This window comes from Phocoena phocoena, chromosome 8, assembly GCF_963924675.1.
Source record: "Phocoena phocoena chromosome 8, mPhoPho1.1, whole genome shotgun sequence".
Classification (NCBI taxonomy): domain Eukaryota; kingdom Metazoa; phylum Chordata; class Mammalia; order Artiodactyla; family Phocoenidae; genus Phocoena; species Phocoena phocoena.
This window is the reverse complement of record NC_089226.1, coordinates 5090188-5114781: the sequence shown is the minus strand read 5'-3', so window position 1 is coordinate 5114781 and position 24594 is coordinate 5090188. Positions and strand designations below refer to the sequence as shown.

Here is a 24594-nt window from a genome sequence, read left to right as displayed (position 1 = left end):
GTCAGGGAGTCTGATTCCTCCAGCTCCGCTTTTTTCCCTAAAGACTGCTTTGGCTATTCAGGGTCTTTTGTGTCTCCATACAAATTTTAAGATTTTTTGTTCTAGTTCTGTAAAAACTGCCATTGGTAATTTGATAGGGATTGCATTGAATCTGTAGACTGCTTTGGGTAGTATAGTCATTTTCACAATATTGATTCTTCCAATCCAAGAACATGGTATATCTCTCCATCTGTTGGTATCATCTTTAATTTCTTTTATCAGTGTCTTATAGTTTTTTGCATACAGGTCTTTTGTCTCCCTAGGTAGGTTTATTCCTAGGTATTTTATTCTTTTTGTTGCAATGGTAAATGGGAGTGTTTCCTTAATTTCTCTTTCAGAATTTTCATCATTAGTATATAGGAATGCAAGAGATTTCTGTGCATTAATTTTGTATCCTGCAACTTTACCAAATTCATTGATTAGCTCTAGTAGTTTTCTGGTGGCATCTTTAGGATTCTCTATGTATAGTATCATGTCATCTGCAAACAGTGACAGTTTTAATTCTTCTTTTCCAATTTGTATTTCTTTTTCTTCTCTGATTGCCGTGGCTAGGACTTCCACAACTATGTTGAATAATAGTGGCGAGAGTGGACATCCTTGTCTTGTTCCTGATCTTAGAGGAAATGCTTTCAGTTTTTCACCATTGAGAATGATGTTTGCTGTGGGTTTGTTGTATATAGCCTTTATTATGTTGAGGTAGGTTCCCTCCATGTCCACTTTCTGGAGAGTTTTTATCATAAATGGGTGTTGAATTTTGTTAAAAGCTTTTTCTGCTTCTATTGAGATGATCATATGGTTTTTATTCTTCAATTTATTAATATGGTGTATCACATTGATTGATTTGCATATATTGAAGAATCCTTGCATCCCTAGGATAAATCCCACTTGATCATGGTGTATGATCCTTTTAATGTGTTGTTGGATTCTGATTACTAGTATTTTGTTGAGGATTTTTGCATCTATATTCATCAGTGATATTGGTCTGTAATTTTTTTTGTAGTATCTTTGGTTTTGGTATCAGGGTGATGGTGGCCTCATAGAATGAGTTTGGAAGTGTTCCTTCCTCCGCAATTTTGGAAGAGTTTGAGAAGGATGGTGTTAGCTCTTCTCTAAATGTTTGTTAGAATTCACCTGTGAAGCCATCTGGTCCTGGACTTTTGTTTGTTGGAACATTTTTAATCACAGATTCAATTTCATTACTTGTGATTGGTCTGTTCATATTTTCTATTTCTTCCTGGTTCAGTGTTGGGAGGTTATACCTTTCTAAGAATTTGTCAATTTCTTCCAGGTTGTCCATTTTATTGGCATAGAGTTGCTTGTAGTAGTCTCTTAGGATGTTTTGTATTTCTGTTGTAACTTCTCCTCTTTCATTTCTAATTTTATTGATTTGAGTCCTCTCCCTCTTTTTCTGGATGAATCTGGCTAATGGTTTATCAATTTTATCTTCTCAAAGAACCAGATTTTAGTTTTATTGATATTTATTATTGTTTTGTTTCTATTTCATTTATTTCTGCTCTGATCTTTATGATTTCTTTCCTTCTGCTAACTTTGGGTTTTGTTTGTTCTTCTTTCTCTAGTTCCTTTAGGTGCAAGGTTAGATTGTTTATTTGAGATTTTTCTTGTTTCTTGAGGTAGGCTTGTATAGCTATAAAATTCCCTCTTAAAACTGCTTTTGCTGCATCCCACAGGTTCTGGATCATCATGTTTTCATTGTCATTTTTCTCTAGGTATTTTTTGATTTCCTCTTTGATTTCTTCAGTGATCTTTTGGTTATTTAGTAACGTATTGTTTAGCCTCCATGTGTTTGTGTTTTTTGGGTTTTTTTCCTGTAATTCATTTCTAATCTCATAGCGTTGTGGTCAGAAAAGATGCTTGAGTTCAATTTTCTTAAATTTACTGAGGCTTGATTTGTGACTCAAGATGTGATCTACCCTGGAGAATGTTCTGTGCACACTTGAGAAGAAAGTGTAATCTGCTGTTTTTGGATGGAATGTCCTATAAATATCAAGTCTATCTGGTCTATTGTGTCATTTAATGCTTCTGTTTCCTTATTTATTTCCATTTTGGATGATCTGTCCATTGGTGTAAGTGAGGTGTTAAAAGTCTCCCACTATTATTGTGTTACTGTTGATTTCCTCTTTTGGAGCTGTTAGCAGTTGCCTAATGTACTGAGGTGCTCCTATGTTGGGTGCATATATATTTATAATTGTTATATCTTCTTCTTGGATTGATCCCTTAATCATTATGTAGTGTCCTTCCTTGTCTCTTGCAACATTCTTTATTTTAAAGTCTGTTTTATCCGATATGAGTATTGCTACTCCAACTTTCTTTTGATTTCCATTGGCATGGAATATCTTTTTCCATCCCCTCACTTTCAGTCTGTGTGTGTCCCTAGGTCTGAAGTGGGTCTCTTGTAGACAGCATATATGTAGGTCTTGTTTTTGTATCCATTCAGCAAGCCTGTGTCTTTTGATTGGAGCATTTAATCCATTCACGTTTAAGGTAATTATCAATATGTATGCTCCTATTACCATTTTCTTAATTGTTTTGGGTTTGTTTTTGTAGGTCCTTTTCTTCTCTTGTGTTTCCTACTTAGAGAAGTTCCTTTAGCATTTGTTGTATAGCTGGTTTGGTGGTGCTGAATTCTCTTAGCTTTTGCTTGTCTGTAAAGCTTTTGATTTCTGCATCAAAACTGAATGAGATCCTTGCCTGGTAGAGTAATCTTGGTTGTAGGTTCTTCCCTTTTATAACTGTAAGTATATCATGCCATTCCCTTCTGGCTTGTAGTTTCTGCTCAGAAATCAGCTTGTTTACCTTATGGGAGTTCCCTTGTATGTTATTTGTCGTTTTTCCCTTGCTGTTTCAATAATTTTTCTTTGTCTTTAATTTTTGCCAATTTGATTATTATGTAACTCAGTGTGTGTCTCCTTGGGTTTATTGTGTATGGGAGTCTCTGCGCTTCCTGGACTTGGGTGGCTATTTCCTTTCCCACGTTAGGGGAGTTTTTGACTATAATCTCTTCAAGTATTTTCTCAGGTCCTTTCTCTCTCTCTTCTCTTTCTGGGACCCCTATAATGCAAATGTGGTTGCATTTAATGTTGTCCCAGAGGTCTCTTAGGGTGTCTTCATTTCTTTTCATTCTTTTTTCTTTATTCTGTTCCACAGCCGTGAATTCCACCATTCTGTCTTCCAGGTCACTTATCCGTTCTTCTGCCTCCGTTATTCTGCTATTGATTCCTTCTAGTGTAGTTTTCATTTCAGTTATTGTATTGTTCATCTCTGTTTGTTTGTTCTTTAATTCTTCTGGGTCTTTGTTAAACATTTCTTGCATCTTCTAGATCTTTGCCTCCTTTCTTTTTCCGAGGTCCTGGATCAACTTCACTTTCATTATTCTGAATTCTTTTTCTGGAAGGTTGTCTATCTCTACTTCATTTAGTTGTTTTTCTGGGGTTTTATCTTGTTCCTTCTTGTGGTCCATAGCCATCTGCCTTTTCATCTTGTCTTTCTGTGAATGTGGTTTTTGTTCCACAGGCTGCAAGACTGTAGTTCTTCTTCCTTCTGCTGTCTGCCCTCTGGTGGATGAGGCTATCTAAGAGGCTTGTGCAAGTTTCCTAATGGGGACTTTTTCTTAAAGTGGGTAAGATTCAGGCCCCACAAGACTTGGTTGGTTTTTGAGACCCTGTGCACTCAAGATGTCATCTTTCTTCCTTCACACTTGACTGATGGTTTGATGAACTGAAAATAATTTCCCCTCAGAATTTTGAAGGCATTGCTCCATTTCCTTCCACCTTTTCCTAGTGCTCTTGAGAAGCTAATGCCATTCTGATTTTTGGCATCTTATGTTTTAATCTCTGGACGTTTGTAGGGTTTTCTTTTCTTTTTTTCCTCACGTCCTGATATTTCACGATGTTGTAAGTTGATGCTGGGCTTTTCTTGTTTGGTTTGGTCATTGTTCTAGGTACTTTAAAGACCTTTTCAATCTAAAAATCATATTCTTCAGTTCTTCTGTTATATAATTCCCTCTGTTGTTTCTGAAACTATATTAATTACTTAGATGTTGGATCTCTTGAATCTGTCTTGAATCTTGTCATTTAGTTCTAATAAATCTTCCAACCCTTCTATTAAATTTTTGCATTTCTAGCATCATATGTTTAATTCCCAAGGGCTTTAATTTGGGGGGGAGGGGAACTTCCAATTTTTTTTAATAGCATCCTGTTTTTATTTCATGTATGCAGTATCTCCTCATATTTCTCTGAAAATATTAAATTAACTATCATATCTGCATTTTAAAAGTTTTCTTCAGCTGCCTACAATGTCTGTGTTTATTTTCAAAGTCCCCTTTTCTGTTGTTTTGGTTCTGTCTTTCACGTTGGGAGCAGTATTCAAATGTCCATGTTTAAGAATGTTGTACTAACACGCAGTCTGTGAGTGTGTCTTGCAGATGGGAGAGCCTCACTGCAGAGTGATTAGGCAGAGCAGGCTTTTTTTGATGGCTTATCATTATGTCTCTAGCAGCTTTCTAGTACAATCAGTTTCTCGTTAGAAAGCCATTTATTCTTGTTTGAGAGAAGGCCATTGATAACTTAGACTGGTTTATTATGTAATTTGTTTAATAGTAGAGGTTCCTGTTTCGAGGTGGCTCCGTGGTAGTCTAGGATTCAAAACCAGAATTTGTTCTTGACTCCCCCCCCACACTTTGAAGTACCTGGTGCTTTTGTGCCCCTCTATGCATCACCTTCTATCAGCAGCACAGAGACCATCAGAAGGCTTCCAGAGACACAGCTTTTTTCTATTACAAAAAAAAAAGTTTGAGATCCTAGGGCAATGAAAGTCCTTTGAGCACATGTATCAGTAATTGTTTTGTAATAACCATTTGCAAAACATTCATTACCCACCTACAAGGAAATACTTATTAATCCAGGATAAATTAGGGCTTTTGGAGAAGTTCCGTATCAGGATAGTGTTTGTCTTAGTAGGTCATTTGGGAGAAGATTTAATTATGATGGAAAAGTATATTAGCTTAGTATTTTTCTTTAGGAGGTTATATTGGGAAGATATTTTCCTAATACCTCTGGAGGATGTCTTGGTGATAGATCTGGGGACAGAGTTTCTGCCCTTGAAGGTCACTCTCCAAATCCATATCCTTTTCCCCTTGTGCAGCCTGACATGTGACAATCAAAACTTGGGGCAGATTTGTCACTCTTTTTTTTTTTTTTTTTTTGCTGAGAAAGCTTTATAGCACCAGGTAACAGAAAAGGTACAGGAATGATTCTTGGTTTAGCTTTCAAAGACCTCTTAACTGGAAGGTGAAAGCATTAGATACTGGATTTTCTACTGTTGGCTTTTCCTTCTCAGACACCTTCAAAGAAGCCTGCAAACTCCTTGAAGGCTGGGGCGCAGTCTTACCTCTGATCCTCCACCCGCCGAGAACAATGCCTGATACATAACAGGCACTGAATATACATGGCTTGAATTAAATTGACTCCATTATCCATTTTTTTAATTTATTTTTTCCTTTGTCAATTTATTGGGTTTTTTCCCCATTATCCATTTTAAATTAGCCCTTCCTACTTGTCCCCTTGCTGTTTCCTCTGTTCCTTTTGCATCTTTTTGTCACTCCCTCTGGGAGGATTCTACCTCATTCTCAAATCTGATGTCTGAAACAGCTGTCAGAACCCAGACTGGGAAGATCTCAAACTCAGGACTCCAGGTAGAATTTCCAGGGGTGAAAACGCCCCCTTATCACCTTACTAAAGATGTAATAGTTTCTTGGGTTTTCGGCAGACACCCCACCTCCATCCCATCTGTAGCCACAGTTCTGTTTGACTCTTTTCCCTCCTCGTGCTCTGTGCCTTGCTGTCCTGTCCCTCACTTCCTTCCACTCTCCCTGATCTGGTCCCCACTTTGACCCAAACCTTCTCTTTGTTTGGTTCTAACATTGTTTTCCTACCTTCCCTCCCCTTCCTTTACCTACCACCTGGCATATTTTGTACAAAGCACGGTGGTGTACTAATTTCTGAAGACCTACCCTGCCTGAGGCAGACACCTTTTCAAACCTCACTCAGCCCAGGAGGAAAAATCTCTCTCTTCTGCCTGTTTTTGAGATCGTTTCTATGCTTTGGTCTCACTGGGGTTGTTTATTTTTATATGGAAGGCTCTAGAACAAGAACTAGGCTACAGCGTAATACAGTGACCTGTAGATTAGTGTTTATTAAACACTACCACTCACCATAGAACATATGCTCCCTCGACACAGAGGCTTAGCAAGGAACAGCCTGGCGTAAGGTGAAGCCTCTCTTAATGCCAAAAAAAAAAAAAAAAAAAAAAAAAAAATAGGCTACCTCAAAACACATCTCTTTCCAAAAATCTTTTGGTGAAACTGACACTCTAGAATGGTACGCCGTATTGGACCTGTAAGATCAGATATTCCTTTGGGAGAAGGGGCTTCCCCACACCAGCCAAAGAGGCACAGCACTTGTAAGATGTTCTTGTAAGCACTTATCTAGGCTGAAAAATTATATGGAAAAGCAATGGTACCAGCAACCTTCTTAATGCCTGGATTAGGAGATAGTTTCCCTATGATTCAGGATCAAAGCTAAGTTGCATCAGTTCAGTTCAGACCAGGAACTATAATTGTATGTTAAGGCTTGTGCTAAGCCATGGGAAGTTGAAGATGAAGCAGATAAGGTCTCTGCTCTTGAGGAGCTATAGTCTAATAAGACGTGTAAATGTGTAATTTTAATATGACACGGTAAGTGATAAAAATCAAGATGTCTGAGGTAGTATGGTAGCACAGAGGTGGAGCACATAGCCTGACCTGGAGGTTCCAGAAGGCTTTCCAGAGGAGATAAGCCCACCTACTGAAAACTGAGTAAAGGTAAGCCAGGTGAAGAGGAAATGAGAACGACATACTAGGGGGAGGGAATAGCACAGGTCAAGAGCATACTTTAAAGGTCGTGGTGGGGAGAAATGGGTGATGAAGCTGGATACACACACCAACAGCCAAGACCTGGGGACACGCAATGCAAATCCATGAGGTGGTTAGTCAAAGAAATATTCTAAATTCTATCGTGTTGTAGTCAGATTCACACTTTAAGTAGGTGACGGTGGCTGCAGAGTGGAAGGATTTATGGATGGGAGGACTAGAGGGGGTGCAGTAGTCCAGGCAAAAGACCACGAGAGCCTAAATGAGATCACTGCTGTAGGAATCAAAGGAGAAGGGAGAACACCAGAAAATTTGGGGAAGCAAAATAAGCAGAATGTCTAGTCTCTCGGGGAACTGGGACACTGCAGGGCAGCGCAAAGGACAAAGAGGAATCTAGGATGACCACCCCCTCCCAGGATTCTGGCTTTGAGAGTGACTGGATGCTAAGCCATTACCTGAGTTTGGAATACAGAAGAGAAGATGATCTGGTGGGGAAGGAAGATGGGGAATTCAGTTTGGGACATGTTGACTCTGAGGTGTCCAAGAAGCAGCTTTGTGTTTCCATTCATGTCTGTCCGTTCAGCAGGTGGTTAGATATGCGAGTCTGAAATTTCAGCGGTCAGGGCCAGAGTCCCTGCGTCATCAGCGTGCACGTGGAAGATGAACCATGGGTAGGTGTGAGTTCTTGAGACAAGAAGACACATAAAATGGACCCGAGGCTGCTTGTGTTAAAGGACAGGAAGAAGGTTATGGCAGATGAACAGAAAGAGCCAGGAGAGATGCATTACAAAAGCCAAAGGGCATAGATAATATCAAAGATAAGTAACTAGTTGACAGTGTCAACTACAGAGTAGCCTCGGGAACAGAAAAGAGGTCTATTAGATACTACTTTAGAGATTTCCATTGGATGAAACAATAGAGGGCATTTGAATACAATTTCAGTGTGGTGGTGAAGAGGGAGGACCAAATGGAGTCAGCAATTGTCTTTCCAGGTTTTTTTCAAGAAACTTAACTGATGTTGACAATATCTGACTGCATTACACAAAACCACCCAAATTCCTTTCTATCCAAAGAAAATGTCATTCAAGTGGTAATTGAGTTCAATAATTAATGACTTCTCAAGTAATTTTTAATATTAAAGATTGTTTTAATTATCTGTAAATAATTATCAAAGTTATTTATTGGCTACTAACTGGGTGAGATGATGAGGAAAAGATCTACATGTTTTCTGTTTTTTAATTGTTATTGGAGTATAGTTGATTCACAATGTTGTGTTAGTTTCAGGTGTACAGCAAAGTGAATCAGTTATACATATACATACATCCACTCTTTTTTAGATTCTTTTCCCATATAGGTCATCACAGAGCATTGGGTAGAGTTCCCTGTGCTATACAGCAGGTCCTTATTAGTTATCTATGTTATATGCAGTAGTGTGTATATGTCAATCCCAATCTCCCAATTTATCCCTCTCCCCAAAGATCCACATATTTTGACTATATAAAGCATAAAATTTTGCAAAATTATATGTTGCTTGGAGATAATGTACATAGTAAATGTATGCAGTATATAGTAAAGCAGAAAGAAGTGAATGCTAAACACACAATTCATGATGATGGTTGCTTCTCAGGGGGAAATAAGGGGAGATGGTCAAGGAGGGGTCAATGGGGGATTTCTCTGGCAGTCCAGTGTTTAAGACTCCACGCTTCCACTGCAGGGGGCATGGGTTCAATCCCTGGTCAGGGAACTAAGATCCCACATGCCGCATGGCACGGCCAAAAAAAAAAAGGAGGGGTGGAGGGGTCAACGAATAGGAAGCCCCAAGGATGTTAGGAATGTTTTATTTCTTAAGTTGGCTCGTGGGACACAGTTGTTAAATTATTCTTTGTACCTTTTATATACATTAGATGTATTATTCTTATGACTGAAATAGTAACTAGGAAGAAGGACACACGGTTGTTCTTTTTCCTTTTTCTGTTATTATTTTGTGTGAAAAAGTCTTGGGCCTGGTCATAGTCGAAGGGGAAAAGGCTATAAAGGGTGAGAGAAGTTCACATCGACAGAACGAGGCCCAGAGGGCACAGGTGAGGATGAAATCAGAAGCACAGATGGAGGATGGTCCATGAGAGGAGGGGTGAGTCTGAGGAGAAGAATGGGTGTGGGTATGTATGAATTTGTAGGTGAAGGAGAGGAAATTGAGGTGATGATGCCTTAGTCTCAATGATGTTGTCAACTTAAAAAATATTCACAACCTAGAAGTTGCGAGTTATGTTTTATTTGGTGGGAATTTTTAGCACTTCAAGCCCACGAGGCAGCATCTCAAGTAACCCTGAGAGAAGTGCTCCAAGGAGGTGAGGGGAGAGCTAGGATATATAGGAGTTTTGCAACAAATGGCAGGTAGTCTGAACGTCAAACAATTATTGTAAATTAAAGAAAACCAGATATCCCAAGTTAAGGAATTTAGCGCTTTTTCTATGGATGGGAAGATGCAAGAGTCTGAGCTCACTGAAATCATTCCTTTGATGTGCACCTCAGCTGTCTGGGGCCAGTATCCTGTGTTTTCTCATCCTGAGTCCCCTCAGGGCTCACCAGCTCACTGTCTGTGGTGGCTGCAATCGCTGACCACGGTGACATCCTTTGTTTACTGACCTGGCAGGAAATATTCCATTCTCAGTGTTAACAGAATGAGAGAAAAGGTTGACCTGGAGTTGGCCGAACTCAGGTTTAAGGGAAGCTATGCGTTTTCAAAGACTAGTCTACGGGAGACGGGAGGAAGACTTGCACATGGCAAGAAGGGCTGCTAGTGAAGCAGAAAGTAGGGAACGCAGGGAAATATACTAAACTTTTTTGCTTGTTGCTTGGAAAATAAGCCAACCATTCAAGTCCAGAGATGCCCCTTTTACTCTAACGTATGCTGAAGCGGCAACTGGTAACTGCATCTCTGTTGTTGACATCCATAACCTGAGTTCCATTTTCCCTTGCCATGACTCAACCTGCTCTAATTCCTTTTCATTTTTCATTTCAGAAGAGAGATTTTAGAACTAGGAAGGGCCATGGAGGTTACCTCTTCCAAACTATACCCATTTAACAAACAAGGAAATCCCGAGAGCTTACGTATCGTGCTCAAGATCATAGAGTAAGTTCACAGCAAAACCTGGACTAGAACCCAGGTCTTCTGACTCAGAGGCCAAAGTTCTTTATTAGAGCTTGAGAAATAATGGAACTTAGCCAAGACTTGTTCTTCAGTCCTTAATTCAAGATTCCAGTAAGATCGCCTAATTCTCGAAAGTTTGAAAGAGGCAATCGAGAAACGCCCAGATCCAACGCCAGCCTCCTCCGTGAAGCCTTCTCAGATTCTCCGGTGAAAGTTATTCACTTTCTACTCATGTCCCCAAGCACTGCTGTCAGTATATCTCATGACGTTCAATTTTTCACAAGTATATAGCTCCCTGCTGGATTATAAACTCCCTGACGGGAGGGATCCCTTCTTATTCATTTGATTATTTACTCAGCACGCAGCATTGACTCTAGTATTTCATAGGTGCACGTGGCAGGGGGTGGGGCGGCAAGCAGAAATGAGAACATCTTTTGTTTAGGAACCCAACCGAGCTGGGAGGTCACTGAGCTCTTGTTCATGGTGATCTTTTCCATATCATCATGAATTCATGCCAGAACAAGGTTCAGACTCATTCCGGTCTTACTCCTTCTGACCATGCTGTTCAAGGACCCGCCCCACAGAGAAAATAACAATGACACAGTAGCTGTCAAAATCTGAAGACAAGTGATGGACTTCAGAGTTGCTTAAGGCCTCTCAGGCTAGTGTAGAGCAGGGATACACCGTGCCTGAAGTTCAGGACTAAGCCATGGTCACATCAGCCTGTTGGAACTTTCAACACTGCACCTTGTGCTTCTTCCACATTCTATTAACAAGCAGCTCATAGAACAATGAGGGGTATCAACCCTGTTATTTGCAGAGGAACAGAAAGCTCAGTCAGGCACGGTTGGTTGTATTCCAAAGTAAACGCAAACCAGAAACCATCTGAGTGTTTCCGCTGGCAAGGACAGATTCAGAAAGTATAAAAACCATGTTCTGCAGTAAAAGAATATGCCATATTCTTCCCATAACCTGCTCCCTACTAACCAAACACACTTCCTGTTCCCATTTAAAAAAAAAAAAAAAATACACTCAACCACCGCCCTCTCCAAGGTGAGGTAAAGGTTCAACAGTGATTTCCCCACCTTAGGGTCAGCCACTCAAAGCAAAGGACAGCAGCTTTGGTTCAATCATTTACTTCTCCTAAGAGAGAAGCCCAGGTTTCTCCCCCATGGACTGCGGGAATGGGTATAAGAGCACCAGAGAAGAGCGGAAACTGACATTTATCACACACTTGTCCTAGTGAGCTGCTAGACGTTCTCAGTTAGCCCTCACAAGATCCCTGTGAGGTAGACATCAATGTCCCTTTTCAGAAGGAGGGGTACTGAGATTCAGCGAGTTTACAGGACTCAGCCAAGGTCTTTGACTTTTATAAGTAGACTGTCTTTTTCCATCCCCAATCGAATTTCGAGGCTTAATGCATTCCCCCCATGGAAGAGAAAGCCACCTGGTGTTTTCGGTAAAGACGGTGGGGATGGCAGGGCAGAAACAGTGAGCAGCTCCACCCAGCCGCAGAGATGATCAGCTGCAGCTGCCTCTCAGCCTTTGCATGTGCTGTCTGCTCTGCCTAGAACTCCACGCATAGTACCTGTGTTTACCTGTTTTTCAAGGAAGCTTCAGTGACACTTCCCTCTGTAATCTTCCTCCTCTTTCCCTCAGGCTGAACTGGAGTCCTCCCTTTACTGTCCCACCACTCTATTAAAATAGTTAATATAGGGGGCTTCCCTGGTGGCGCAGTGGTTGAGAGTCCACCTGCCGATGCAGGGGATGCGGGTTCGTGCCCCGGTCCGGGAAGATCCCACATGCCGCGGAGCGGCTGGGCCCGTGAGCCGTGGCCGCTGAGACTGCGCGTCCGGAGCCTGTGCTCCGCAACGGGAGAGGCCACAGCGGTGAGAGGCCCGCATACCGCAAAAAAAAAAAAAAAAAAAAGTTAATATATGTGTCACAATAGCTAAATTACTCTTTCTTCACCACAGTTTGACATTATTATAGGCAAAGCCCTCCCCTGAAGATTGATGAAATCCATTTTCAAGAGTAAAAGAGAAGACAAGGCCACCAAGACAATTCAATGGCGGAAAGAAGAAACTTTGCGACAAATGGCTGGGATGACTAGATATGCAAAAGGATAAAGTTGGATCCGTACCTAAAAAGTTAATTAAAATGGATCAAAGACATAAACATAAGAGCAAAAGTTATAAAAATATTAGAAGAAAACATAGGAGTGAATCTTCATGATGGTGAGTTAAGCACTGGTTTCCTAGATATGACACAGAAAGTACAAATAAGAAAAAAAAAGATAAACTGGATTTCATCAAAATTCAAAGCTTCTGAGCTTCAAAGGACACAATAAAGAAAGACAACCCACAGAAAGGGAGAAAATATTTCCAAATCATGTATCTGATACAGGACTTGTATCTACAATATATAAAGAACTATTACAACCCAACAATAAAAAGACAAATAACCCAACTTAAGATGAGCAATGGATGTGAACAGGCATTTCTCCAAAGAAGATATACAAATGCCCAATAAGTGCATGAAAAGATGCTCCACATCACTAATCATTAGGGAAACAAAATGGAACAAAACAATGAGCTACCACTTCACACCCACTAGGACGGCTGAACTAAAAAAGATGGACATAATTAAGTGTTGGTAAGGATGTAGAAAAACTGGAACCTTCATACCTTGTCGGTGGGATTGTAAAGTGATGCAGCCACTTTGGAAAACAGGGATGAACCTTGAAAACATGCTAAGTGAAAGAGGCCAGCACAAAAGACCACATACTGTATGATTCAATTTATATGAAATGTCCAGAATAGGCAAATCTATAAAGTAGATTAGTGGCTGCCTCGGGCTGTGGGGGACAGGAGGGAGGATTGGGGGAAACGGAGTGACTGATGGGTGAAAGGTTTCTTTTGGGGGTGATGAAAATATTATAAAATTGACTGTGGTGATGGTTGCACAACTCAGTGAATATACTCAAAAGTCACTGAATTTTACACTTTAGGTAAATTGTATGATATGTGAATTATATCTCAATAAAGCTGTTATTTAAAAAAACAAAAACAAAAAACAAAAAACAAAAGGATATGGACAGCCAAGAAAAAAACTGTTAGGGAAGTGGGCTTATACTCCGCAAAGTTCTGAAGGGAGAAGAACACCCTGGCATAAATAACAGAGAAAGGCAGGCAGCCTAATTTCTATTTCCTTCCAGAAAAAAGGAGAATAGGAAGCTGACGTCGAATACAGCAGGGCCTCACAACCCCATCACTAGGAGCTCAGGACTGCACATCTGTTGCTGTGGGGGACTGTCCTGTGCGCTATAAGATGTCATGTCTAGTGGCTGGTCTCCGCCCACCAGATGCCAGTAACACCACCACCAGCCGCTCGGTAACCGTCAAAAACGTCAGCAGGGCTCCCCAGGTGGTGCAGTGGTTAAGAGTCCGCCTGCCAACGCAGGGGACACGGGTTCAAGCCCTGGCCCAGGAAGATCCCACATGCCGCGGAGCAGCTAAGCCCGTGTGCCACACAACTACTGAGCCCGCGTGCCTAGAGTCCGTGCTATGCAACAAGAGAAGGCACCGCAAGGAGAAGCCTGCGCACTGCCACGGAGAGTGGCCCCCGCTCGCCGCAACTAGAGAAAGCCCGCTCACAGCAGCGAAGACCCAACGCAGCCATCAATCAATCAATCTTCAGACAAACGGTCCCCCACAGAGAACTACTGGACTCGAGAAATGGACCTCCAGGTTTGCCCTGCAATGTAACAGACCCCTGGGTGCCTGAATTCGAATTAGGTTGTCTTTTTAGGCAGGACAGTAAGGTGGGGCTGGAAGAACCATTTCAAGAGAGAAAATGCATCTATGTGATATCAGGTAGGAAAGGAGGTGACGAGTCAGGGCAGCTCAGAGAGAATTTACCACAATTGTCTTTGGCACCTTTTTGGTACAATTTCTGCCATTCTTATGGCACCACAACTACTTCTTCCCTGGATTTAATAAAGATTTTCAATATTTAAAAAAAAAAAACTACAAAAGCCTGAGTGTCCCACCTGTTAACGTTAGCCTAGTATACAGCTGTATGATTCAGAACAGGCTAGGTTCTGCTGGATAATAACGGTCCACGGAGCTCAGTGATGCTTTCCCGTTTACTTCTCATGCCATGTGTTCATCGCGGCTGATTTGGGGCTCTGCTCCGTGTCTCCTCACTCTGGGATCTAGGCTGACGGAGGAGCTACCGTCGTGAATACTGATAGTGATAAGGGAGAGGTGACTGTTCTGGGGGTCTTGAACTGGAAATTACACAGGTCAGCCCAGAAGTAACACGTCACCTACGCTCACAACTCACAAGACCCCACCCAACCGCAAGGGAGCCAGAAAGTGCAACCATACCACATGCCTAGAAGACAGAGCCAGAAGTGCTCAATGAACACGAAATACCCTCGAATTATCTTCCACACTGCTTTCCCCGTTCATGCAAATCATACACCTGTACACGTGTATACAGATACGCGGAACGTTCACTGCTGCACAAAACAGGGTCGCATTATAAGCAGTCTTTTCCACCTTTCATGTCTCCCCCAACAGTAACTCGTGCAAAACCTCCCAGAACAGGAGGTATAGTGCTAATTCATTCTTGTTAGTGGTTACATAACATTCCACGGTGAAGATAATGTAAGTCACAGGTGTGACTGGAACTAAGCAGAGATCCAGGCTGTGTAGTTGGTAGTCTATGTATCTGTATCCTGAGGAATGAGGAAATTGGCTTTAACTCTTCCCCTGCCATGAATGCCAAGCCCTCGATCCTGCTAATTTTGGAGGTTGCAAAGACAAAGCACATGAGGAACAAAATTCTCTTTTCTTGCTCCTTTTTCTGACCCTGTCACTCATCTACATACACCCTTTCCTTCACAGTTCCTACTTTCCCCATCTAAAATAGGGGGAAATGTTGGATTTATTAAAAAAGAAAAGGCACCACACCGTTTTATTTTTAACTACAGGCAAATGGCACCGACCACAGTTTCTCCTCTCCTCTGCACCATCACCCCCTACTCCTACAATTCTCCCTCCCTCCTCTTTCCGTGCTCCCCACTCTTCCCCACTCTCACCTCCTTTTCCTCTGGCACCTTCTACCTTATCTTCCATTTCAATTACTTTAAATGAAAAAAAGGGAATGCAGACTGGGGGAAATGGTTAAAAACCAGGAGTACAAGGAAAGCTGGTGAAACCTTACTCAGACAATGTTCCTTCTCCAGTGATCTCCCCAGACGTGAAATGAAAAGTTGCCTAAACCTCTAGCCTGCTTGGTTTCCAGCTTTAGCGCAAAGCTGCTACCCCTCAAAACACTTAATTCTCCCTTCATACTCCCATTCCATCTCATGTAATATTAAAAGAGAGTAAACATATTAAAAGTAAGGGAATTTGTCTCTGTGGAAGCACTTTCTAATGTTTTCCTACCTGTGGCTTTTCTGTAGATTGACGTATCTCACTGTGCAATGGCCACACCATTCTGTGTATTCAAGGGCACTCACCCCTTAAAGGTTTGCTTTCTTATTTAATATTTTTAAATTATTTTTTAAGCTAGACTTCTCAGGGACTTTATCTGAATGGTATTATCCAAATTATTGAAAGTCTAAATTTTTATTGTTCTGTTTGAAGTTACTGTCTTGTTCCTTTTCTGAAACTGGACCCGTCCTCTCTCTCTAGACGTTCTATAATGTAGCTAATTGAATAACCTATTAATTTGTTAATGGAAGAAATCTACCTCCCCTGCTCCTCTTCCCCATCAAATCAACGTCCTCAGCCTTCCAGAAAGTTAAAAGGAGTTTCTTCAGACATGCTGCAGGCCCTACGATCCACTGGCATGAATTTTAAACCAGGTAAAAGGCAAGGGTGAGGCTTGACAAATTGGTACGGACGCCACACAAGCAGACAAGGACTGTGCCTCCATTTAGGGTTCTGCCTCTCAGAAAAACAGGGAAGGGCAGAGAGGATTTGTAAAGCTGGTTTTTCTGCACTTCTGACTAGGAAAACAAAGGAGTGTAACAGGTTGACCTGGAAAGGGACCTGTGTTAAACATTAAATGAAAAGTGGAGCTTTTTTTTTTTAATGTTTTTCAGTAGAGGATTAAAAAAGAATGAGAAGGCCTTCCAGTTACGGCAGCATAAAGAGACAGGCAGTTCCTTTCTGCAAAACACCCACCCCGCCCCCCCCCCCCCCGCAAAAATATAAGCACAGCACTAGACAAAATTATCAAAACCAACAATTGCAGGGAACTGGAAATTGACCAAAGATAGACAACAAATTGGGCTGTGGTGATTGTTAAATTACTTGTTAAATAAGGGTCCTGGAATGTTGGATGTCGCATCGTGAGCCTCAGTCCGACAAAAGCCCGCAAGAGAACCGAAATAGAGAAGCTGACTACTCACAGCCCTGGAGGAGTACAGGGTGGGAGGTCAAGGCAGGGTGCAGGCAGAGGGAGGCCAGACTGGGACATACGCCTTTATTAAGGTCCACAGATGGAGTGCTTCAGGGTTCCCAGGGAAACCAGACTGCACAATTCAAACCAAAAAGACCAGGGTTCTCGTAAGTTTTGCAGGGGGCTCATCCAAGGGGTCCACCAGGGGGAAGGCCCTGGGACGTGGAAGAGACTAACGCTGTGACTCTGCAGCTGTTTCAAGGGCATGCTCACAGGAGGGGCCGGTGTCAGTTCAAGGCCCCTCCAGGACACTGGCCACACAAAAGGATGCTGAGGCGGCAGTATTATGAAGTAGTTCAGCTAAACAGTGGAAGGCTGTGGGTTCTGCGGCCACACCCTAACAAGAGTCCCCCTCACTCAATGACTTTTTTTTGCGGTACGCGGGCCTCTAGCTGTAGTAGCCTCTCCCGTTGCAGAGCACAGGCTCCGGGCGCGCAGGCTCAGCGGCCATGGCTCGCGGGCCCAGCCGTTCCACGGCATGTGGGATCTTCCCGGACCAGGGCACGAACCCGTGTCCCCTCCATCGGCAGGCGGACTCTCATCCACTGCGCCACCAGGGAAGCCCTCAATGACTTTTAAATATGCTGGTACTGGCCATGAAAATAAGTTGCTCGGCTGCCAGGAAACAGACATAGCTCAGGGCAGTGATGGGGGGTCAGAAACGCTTGGCTTCACAAGCTAAGCATGGAAATGAACACTCGGGAATGAGCAGGGGAAATGCACAGCTGGGGTGAGCAGCAGACCAACCAGGAATTTAACAGGGAAAACCCTAGAAATGAGTCATGGAAGGGCTGATACAGGCTCTCCACACATCTCTGGCTGAATAGCCTGTCATTTTACCAAATCTGAATGACCATATTCAATTATACTTAGAGGGCTGCATAAAAACCCTCAAATTTTCAAATTAGGTGAGAAATATTTTTTCACTTGTGTTATCTTTACAGTGAGTTTATCAATTTGTGTTATTTTGTGAATTATGTGGTTTGTGTCTTCTGCCCATTCTTCTACGGTCTTTTTCTTATTAACTTGTAAAGGCTCTGTAGTGGAATATCCATTTATCACAGCTATTGCAAACATTTTCCCAAATGGTGTGCCTTTTAATGTGTTTTATATGTAAAATGTTTATGCAGATGACTTTCTCTTTTCTAGTTCCCTCCTTTACCTCTATGTTTAGAAAGGCTTTTCTACTCTAAGATCAGGAAGTATTTACCCAACCTCCTTCTCCTCCCTCCTATTTTACCCACGTTTCTAAAGCCTCAGGGCCAGTGGTATTCTCCTGGGCTTGTAACTCACTGAGCGGACAAGACTTCAATGACGTAACACAGGCTTATTCTATGAGAATAAGGGGCTCCTTCTCAATATGGCTTACAGCTCGGAATCCCCGGCCACGGATTGTGTTTCCTGCCGAATTATCCATTTATGTCTTCCCCATTCAGCCACCTAACAGCTGTCCCTTTATTGTTTAGGTATCCTGGGACCCCGATGGCAAATTTCAAGGGCCACGCTCTCCCAGGGAGCTTCTTCTTGATAGTTGGACTGTGGTGGTCAGTGAAGTACCCACTGAAGTACTTTCACCAAAAGGGGAAGAGCAGCCGACTGACTCACCACTATCAGCGTCTTGAGGTCACTGAGGCCGCCATCAGAACTTTATTTTCAGTCATCGGTAAGGAAGGGGGTCATTTGGCCAGGGATCTCCTTGTCATACCCAGAACCCGTAACCCACTTCCTGGACCCTGTGAAAAATGGATGTCTCCACTGGCAGGGTAACATAACGAGAATTTGGGGCACTAAATATTTTACCATAGCATCTATTGTGTACCGAGTTTAGTAACATTGACAGTTTAATAGCACCTTACATCATGGTTCTGAGTTTCACACTATGAAAAACTACCACACAGACTGCAGCATTCTTTGCCCTAGGAGGATACAGGTATAATTTGTAAGAACACAGGCGTAAGTTGTAGAAATAGAAGACATACTTTATGAAAAAGACAAAACAGAGAAAGAGAAAATAAGAACAAATTAGAGTTAAGCTCATGTACGTGAGTTATGAGAAGGTACTAAACGGAGCTTAGTTTTAGAAAAGTCATCTTTCTTCCCCCCAGCTGTCTCCCTCCACTAGAACCTCAGGAGTGGTTAACACCCAACTCGTACCCTCCATCCCCAAATCTCAAGTGCTTAGAGATGGGGATTCATGCTGGAAGGCTAGTCAGAGAAGCAGTGGAAGAGAGTGAGAAAAGCCAACCGACAGCTGCCTGAGGGGGACCTTCCTTCACTGCGCCCCGTTCCAACAAACCCACCCACTCCCATGGTCACCTGACAGCCATCCAGCCCACTGGTGGCCCTCGCAGAACAACGAGCGGTGTCAAGAGCAGGCAGAATTCCTTGTCAGGACCGGCCCATCACGTGAGTGAGGAGGGAGCTCACCCTGCAGCTACATTCTGCCACCTTTCCCCTTTGGCCTACAGTTTCTCCAAGGAACGGAAGCAAGGGCAGTAGCTCCCCGTGGAGTGAGCAAAGGTCACAGTCTAGCTGAATGTCCCCTTCACCAGTCACCCAGGCATCAGAAAGGCTTTGTCGTCTCTCTGAAGCTGCGAAATGATAGGGCCCATGTGGCTTAAACGGTAAAGGACAGCATCAACTTGGCCTTAGAAAAGCTAGAAAAATGGTATTTAGCCTCCTTGCTATGTGAAACTAATACTCATCCAAGAACGGTCTCTTGGGGCCTCTGCCACGTGCCAGGAGCTCGCTGTCTGGGTGCCGGGTGGGGTGGAGTGGGGGGAACAGACACAGTCCCTGCTCTCGGAGGCCTTCTGCTCTCCTGTCACTGGGACGTCCTTTTCCTGGGTTGCTTCCACCAGCACCTTCATCCTTTGTACATGAATTCAGAAAGGGGCTGGGGACTTCCCTGGTGGTCCAGTGGTTAAGGCTCTGCACTCCCAATGCACGGGGTCTGCATCTGACCCCTGGTCGGGGAACTAGATCCCACATGCCGCAACCAAGAGCCCACACGTGGCAACAAAGACCCCACATGCCGCAACGAAGACCTGGTGCAGCCAAATAAGTAAATAAATAATAAATATTAATAAAAAAAAGAGGAGGTGGGGATCTGGGTTGAGAAAGAAATGTTTGGGAAACGGTCCAGAACGTTGTCACGGAGGACTTATTCTAGGCTCCGAGAACATTCTGGGCACCAGGCAAAAGGCAAATCTTTTGCTCCCAAGAAGTGAGAGCTGCCCTGTGGCACTGCTTCACCTGTGTGCCAGCCCCGTCTCCTGAGCTACAGGGTGGCCAGGATCACCAAGGTGTGGTCTTGGCCTTGTTCTCCCAGCGTCTGGGACAGAGGCCGAGCGCCATGGGAAGGGCCCTCAGCTCCGAGCTCGCCCCGGGCGCAGGAAAAGCACACACCCGGAAGCCGCTGGGCTTGCCACGGCTATCTTCACCTGCAGTGTGTCTCGCTGGCATTCTATCATTTTCCACCTAATTGTCCCTTTCCAGGTTCACCTCGCGGCCCGCTTGGCAGAGGGAACGCCCAGAGAGTGCATCAGCCACACTCTCACTTAAGAGGCAATGCCTTGCTGTCATCTCAACTGCTGGACAATGTCCTGGGGACCTGTGTGGCTGCGTTCCTATCGCCGTTTCTCCCCCCTCCCCCAAAGGAACGGCAACAAAGGCAACATGTCTGCACAGGTTCCCCAGCAAATACGTATTTTATCCCGAAACAGCTGCATCTGAGGCAGCAGAGTAGGTCCACAGAGCCGTGGGCCACCTTCGCCATGACTCGGGGTCACTTCGCCGTCTATTTGTCTTGGAGCTGTTCTTCCCTCCCTAACCTCCACTCCCGTTTCCCTGCAGGCATGCTGGCAGAGCAGTTTGTTCCGGACGGGCCCCACCTCCACCTGTCCCACGAGGACCACTGGGTAAAGCTCATGAACTGGCAGCACAGCACCATGTACCTGTTCTTTGGGGTCTCGGGACTCGTGGACATGCTGACCTACCTCATCACCCACATCCCCTTGGGGCTGGACAGACTGGTCATGGCTGTGGCAGTTTCCAATGAAGGTGACTGGGTGGTGTGGACGGAGACTTAGAGGGACGGGAGCACAGCAGATCAGAAATATTGCAAATGTAATCATCTTCCCCAGAGAACCCTAGTCTCTGAGCTTCAGAATCCTACACAGGACCTGATCCTGTGCTCTGGACGGTACAGGTGGCACGTTCCATAAAGCAGCACAGGAAAGCACGAGGCTTTTAGCCAGAGCTCTGGCTGGCAGAGCACCAACTCCCCCTGCCCGCCCAGCGCCCGCCCCCGCCCCGCCCTCCGCACGAAGTACTGGCGGGGTGCCATCACGCACGGGGGTGACCCTCTGCTTAGGGGAGAGGTTCTCCGTGCTCTACCCCAACCTTGCGCTGTCACTGTCCAGACTCCCACCCAGTGGCTAGGACACATCTCCCAACGCAACTCATGTTAACTGGATGAGAGAAAGCATGTTGTAATCCAACCCCTCGTTGATTTCTGAACCTCGGGAAGAACTGAAAAGAGGTTGAATGAGGGTAAAACTGAACGTCAAGTACAAACACACAACTGGTCACAAATCAGCAACATCTCACCTTCCCATCCTGGACTGAAACCTACCTACCACAAATTCGGTAAAGAGATGTTAGGATTCATCCCCTGCTGCTTACACCCGCTTACACCCGCACGCGCACACACACACACACACACACACACACACACCCCTGCATCGGTTTGTTGCCCTAGATTGTCACATAAACTGACTTCCTAAGTGCCAGACAGACACTTCCTAGTCAGGCTGAAGCTGGGAACGGACCCCCTGGGGCGGGGGCGGGCCCGACAGCATCCCCTGCTCCACACAGGCTTCCTCTTGTACCACCATGTCCACCACCGGCCACCGCTGGACCAGCACATCCACTCGCTCCTGCTGTGCGCCGTGTTCGCAGGGGCTGTCAGCCTCACCTTGGAAGTGATCCTCCGGGACAACATCGTGCTGGAACTCTTCCGCACCAGCCTCGTTATCCTTCAGGGCACCTGGTTCTGGCAGGTAATTATTCAAAACCAGGCTCCTCACCTGGTGCAAGGACGAAGCAGGCCCGCCGAGCGCATCCAGGAGATGCAGCACCAACACACCACTCGAAGGGGGTGAGAAGCCACTTCTCTGCCCACGCCCACCCCTGACCTACGTGACTTTAGCCATCGATATCCTGCTGACACATAAACAAGCTTCATCAACAGAGCACAGGTAGCGAGCAGGCTGAGGATTTATTTACCTGCCTGCCCTTCCCAGCAGAGCTACTGACACCACTTACAGCCTCTACTTGCTTAAAACTGTTCATCTGAAACGTGGGCCCTGAAATTTTAAGTAAGGCTACCTAAAACCAGAGCTAACAGAGCAATTTCCTGTGCAGAGGCTGTTCGATGCTAACAGAGGCATGGGGAATGAGTTGTCTGGGCAACGACAGACACTCTGGCAGCCACAGGAGGCTAGGGGGCTTCTCAGGCCCACCTAATGACAAGGCTGGCTTCTCTGTGTAATCCACCAGATCGGGTTTGTGCTGTTCCCGCTTTTTGGAGCACCCGAATGGGACCAGAAGGATGACGCCAACATCATGTTCATCACCATGTGCTTCTGCTGGCACTACTTGGCCGCCCTCTGCATTGTGGCCATCAGCTACTCGCTGGTTTACTGGTATGTCCAAGAGAAGATGACTTTTGCCAAGTTTGTCCTGACCTGCCCCGTCCCCGAAATGTATTACATTGCATCCTTTTTACCTCCACGCCCCACCCTTCATAACTAAGCAGTGCTAACGTCTACCACCTAATGAGGGCCAACTATATGCCAAGCTCTGTGCAAGGCACTCTATGCCTGCACGTGAGGCTGACGAAGTCTGAGAAGTTAAAGGACCGTCTGTCTGGTCACGGCGACCTCACAGACCCAGGTTTCAAACTCAGTTCTGATGGATTTTAAGTCCGTAGTTTGAAAGGAAAAACTCTGCATTAGGCCATCAGTACCGAACCGCAGTCCCTGCTGTGTCCCTGGTTCATTCAGAGCCCAACACCTTATTCCTGGTTTTGCCCTACTTCCCAGGGACATGTGACGGTCAGGTAAGACACCACAGCAGCAAGCGCTCGCTCTCCCGAGGTTACCAGAGTAGCTAGTAATTCCTAGGCACTGTGTCCCAGCACTGTGGTCAGCACTTAAAGTGTGTAAATTACCCCACTTAACGCTCACTTTACAAAGGATGCACGTGATGTTTATAGACGGGGAAACCAAGGCTTCCAAAGACTAACTGGATCGAGGTCACCCAAGGGGTAAACGGCAGAGCCCAGCTCTTTAACCACTGCACACCCGGTCCTGCTAGTTCTGTGTCGTCAGAGCCCCCCCTGTTCTTTCCTAGTTGCTGATTTCCCTACCCAAAGAGACAGAGTTCACCCAGAGAGAGTTCCACACAGACCAAACAGAAGGGAAAGCAGGCCATGGTCTCTCTGAGTTCTACTGCCCGGTCAGGGAATCAGCAAATTGTGGGGCAGGGGAACTAAGTTGAGTCTCGAGTCTCAGTCACATCACTGACCTGTAAGTGACTGGGAGTCCTCTCACCACCAAAGAGCGCTGCCTGAGGAATCAGAGATGCAGGTGAGGCACCACAGTGTTGACAGAGACATAAACACGCTCTGAGGCCAGCGGGCGCCTTCGCAGCCTCGGGTGAGGGAATGAGGCAACCTGGGGCTCACGCCATCTGCAATTATTGTCTCCCCGTTACAGCTTCCTGACACGGGTAAAGAGGCCTGGAGACAGAGAAATCATTGGGATTCACAAGCTGAAGTCAGATCACACCTGCCAGAAGGCCCTCCTGAGCGGCTCTGATGAGGACTAGGGCGGCCATCGGTCACCAACGGAGCACGGAGTGTCCTCTGGGGGCACAGCTGGTGGTCAGTGGGGCAGCTCCCTTCCTTCACTGAAACCCCCATTGTGATCCACTCTCAAGGGTCTGTATATTTGCACCTGCTCATTTAACCAACTGAAGTCTCTGCTGCTGTGGTATACTTTGTAGAGAAAGACGAAGCCAGCCTTTATTTGTGTCTCAGTGTGAAGAGAACTCAGACTCTGAAAGTTTCAGAACAGGAAGTGACCTCATGGGTGAATTCAGAATATGAATCCAGCAGAATTTACTGCTTTTGATAATTTAGCCCTTTTTCCCTCAAGAAGGCAGGTACTTTCTTATCAGAAGGTGAATGACAGAGGCTTTATTTTAGAGATATAATTCTAATCCGTATTTTGTAAAGTAAAATAATTCACGAGCTTTGGTATTTTTAAATATGACTCGCTAAGCATCTCCTAACTAATCATAATGTTCCAGAATACTGCAATACCACTCACTGTTGATAAGTGATGAAGTTGGGCCAAAGGTGATTTTTTTGGTTAAATCAGAAGCTAGTGAGTGGTCCAGCTGAGAGCTGGAGCCCAGATATTCTGACTTCTCAAAAGTACCCTAGTAAGAGGGTGCTGACAGGAAACCTCTATAATGAGGTGGAGAGAAAAATGTCAGGTTATGGAAGGCCTTGAATTTCAACATAGCTGAAAGCAAAAGGTAAGAATCCTGCAAAGGACGTGAATCTTGAACTAGTGACATAAAGTCTTGACACTCGAATCTTGGTTCTGGACCTGTTCTTTTTTTTTTCTTTATGTTTCGTTCAACAAATATTTATTAATCATCTACTTTGCACCAGCACTGAAATGGTTGTAAGGATTAACGAAATATGTGTCCAGCAAAGAATTCACAGTCTAAAGGGAGAGATATAAGCAGTTATGTGCACGGTGACTGGTGCCCTAAGGGGTAAGTACAGATACCATGGGAAACGAAGGAGGGAAGGAGAAGGTGTGTGTTTGGGGGGTGCCCTACAGAAAAGCACATTCCAGGAACAGAGAATCCAGGCACAAAGACAGTGAGAGTACGAAAGAACGCGGACGGTTAATCAAGCTCT

The 24594-nt window shown here is 44.5% G+C and overlaps 1 protein-coding gene across 1 annotated transcript; it reads left to right on the top strand.

Moving 5' to 3' along the window:
* Nucleotides 1-18074: 18074 nt before the first annotated feature.
* Nucleotides 18075-23486, top strand: TMEM45B (transmembrane protein 45B). Its single transcript, XM_065883209.1, has 5 exons — nucleotides 18075-18255; nucleotides 20448-20654; nucleotides 21471-21655; nucleotides 22155-22300; nucleotides 23375-23486. Exons 1-5 carry the CDS (start codon nucleotides 18075-18077, stop codon nucleotides 23484-23486), a joined length of 831 nt encoding a protein of 276 aa, XP_065739281.1.
* The last annotated feature ends 1108 nt before the right edge of the window (nucleotides 23487-24594 follow it).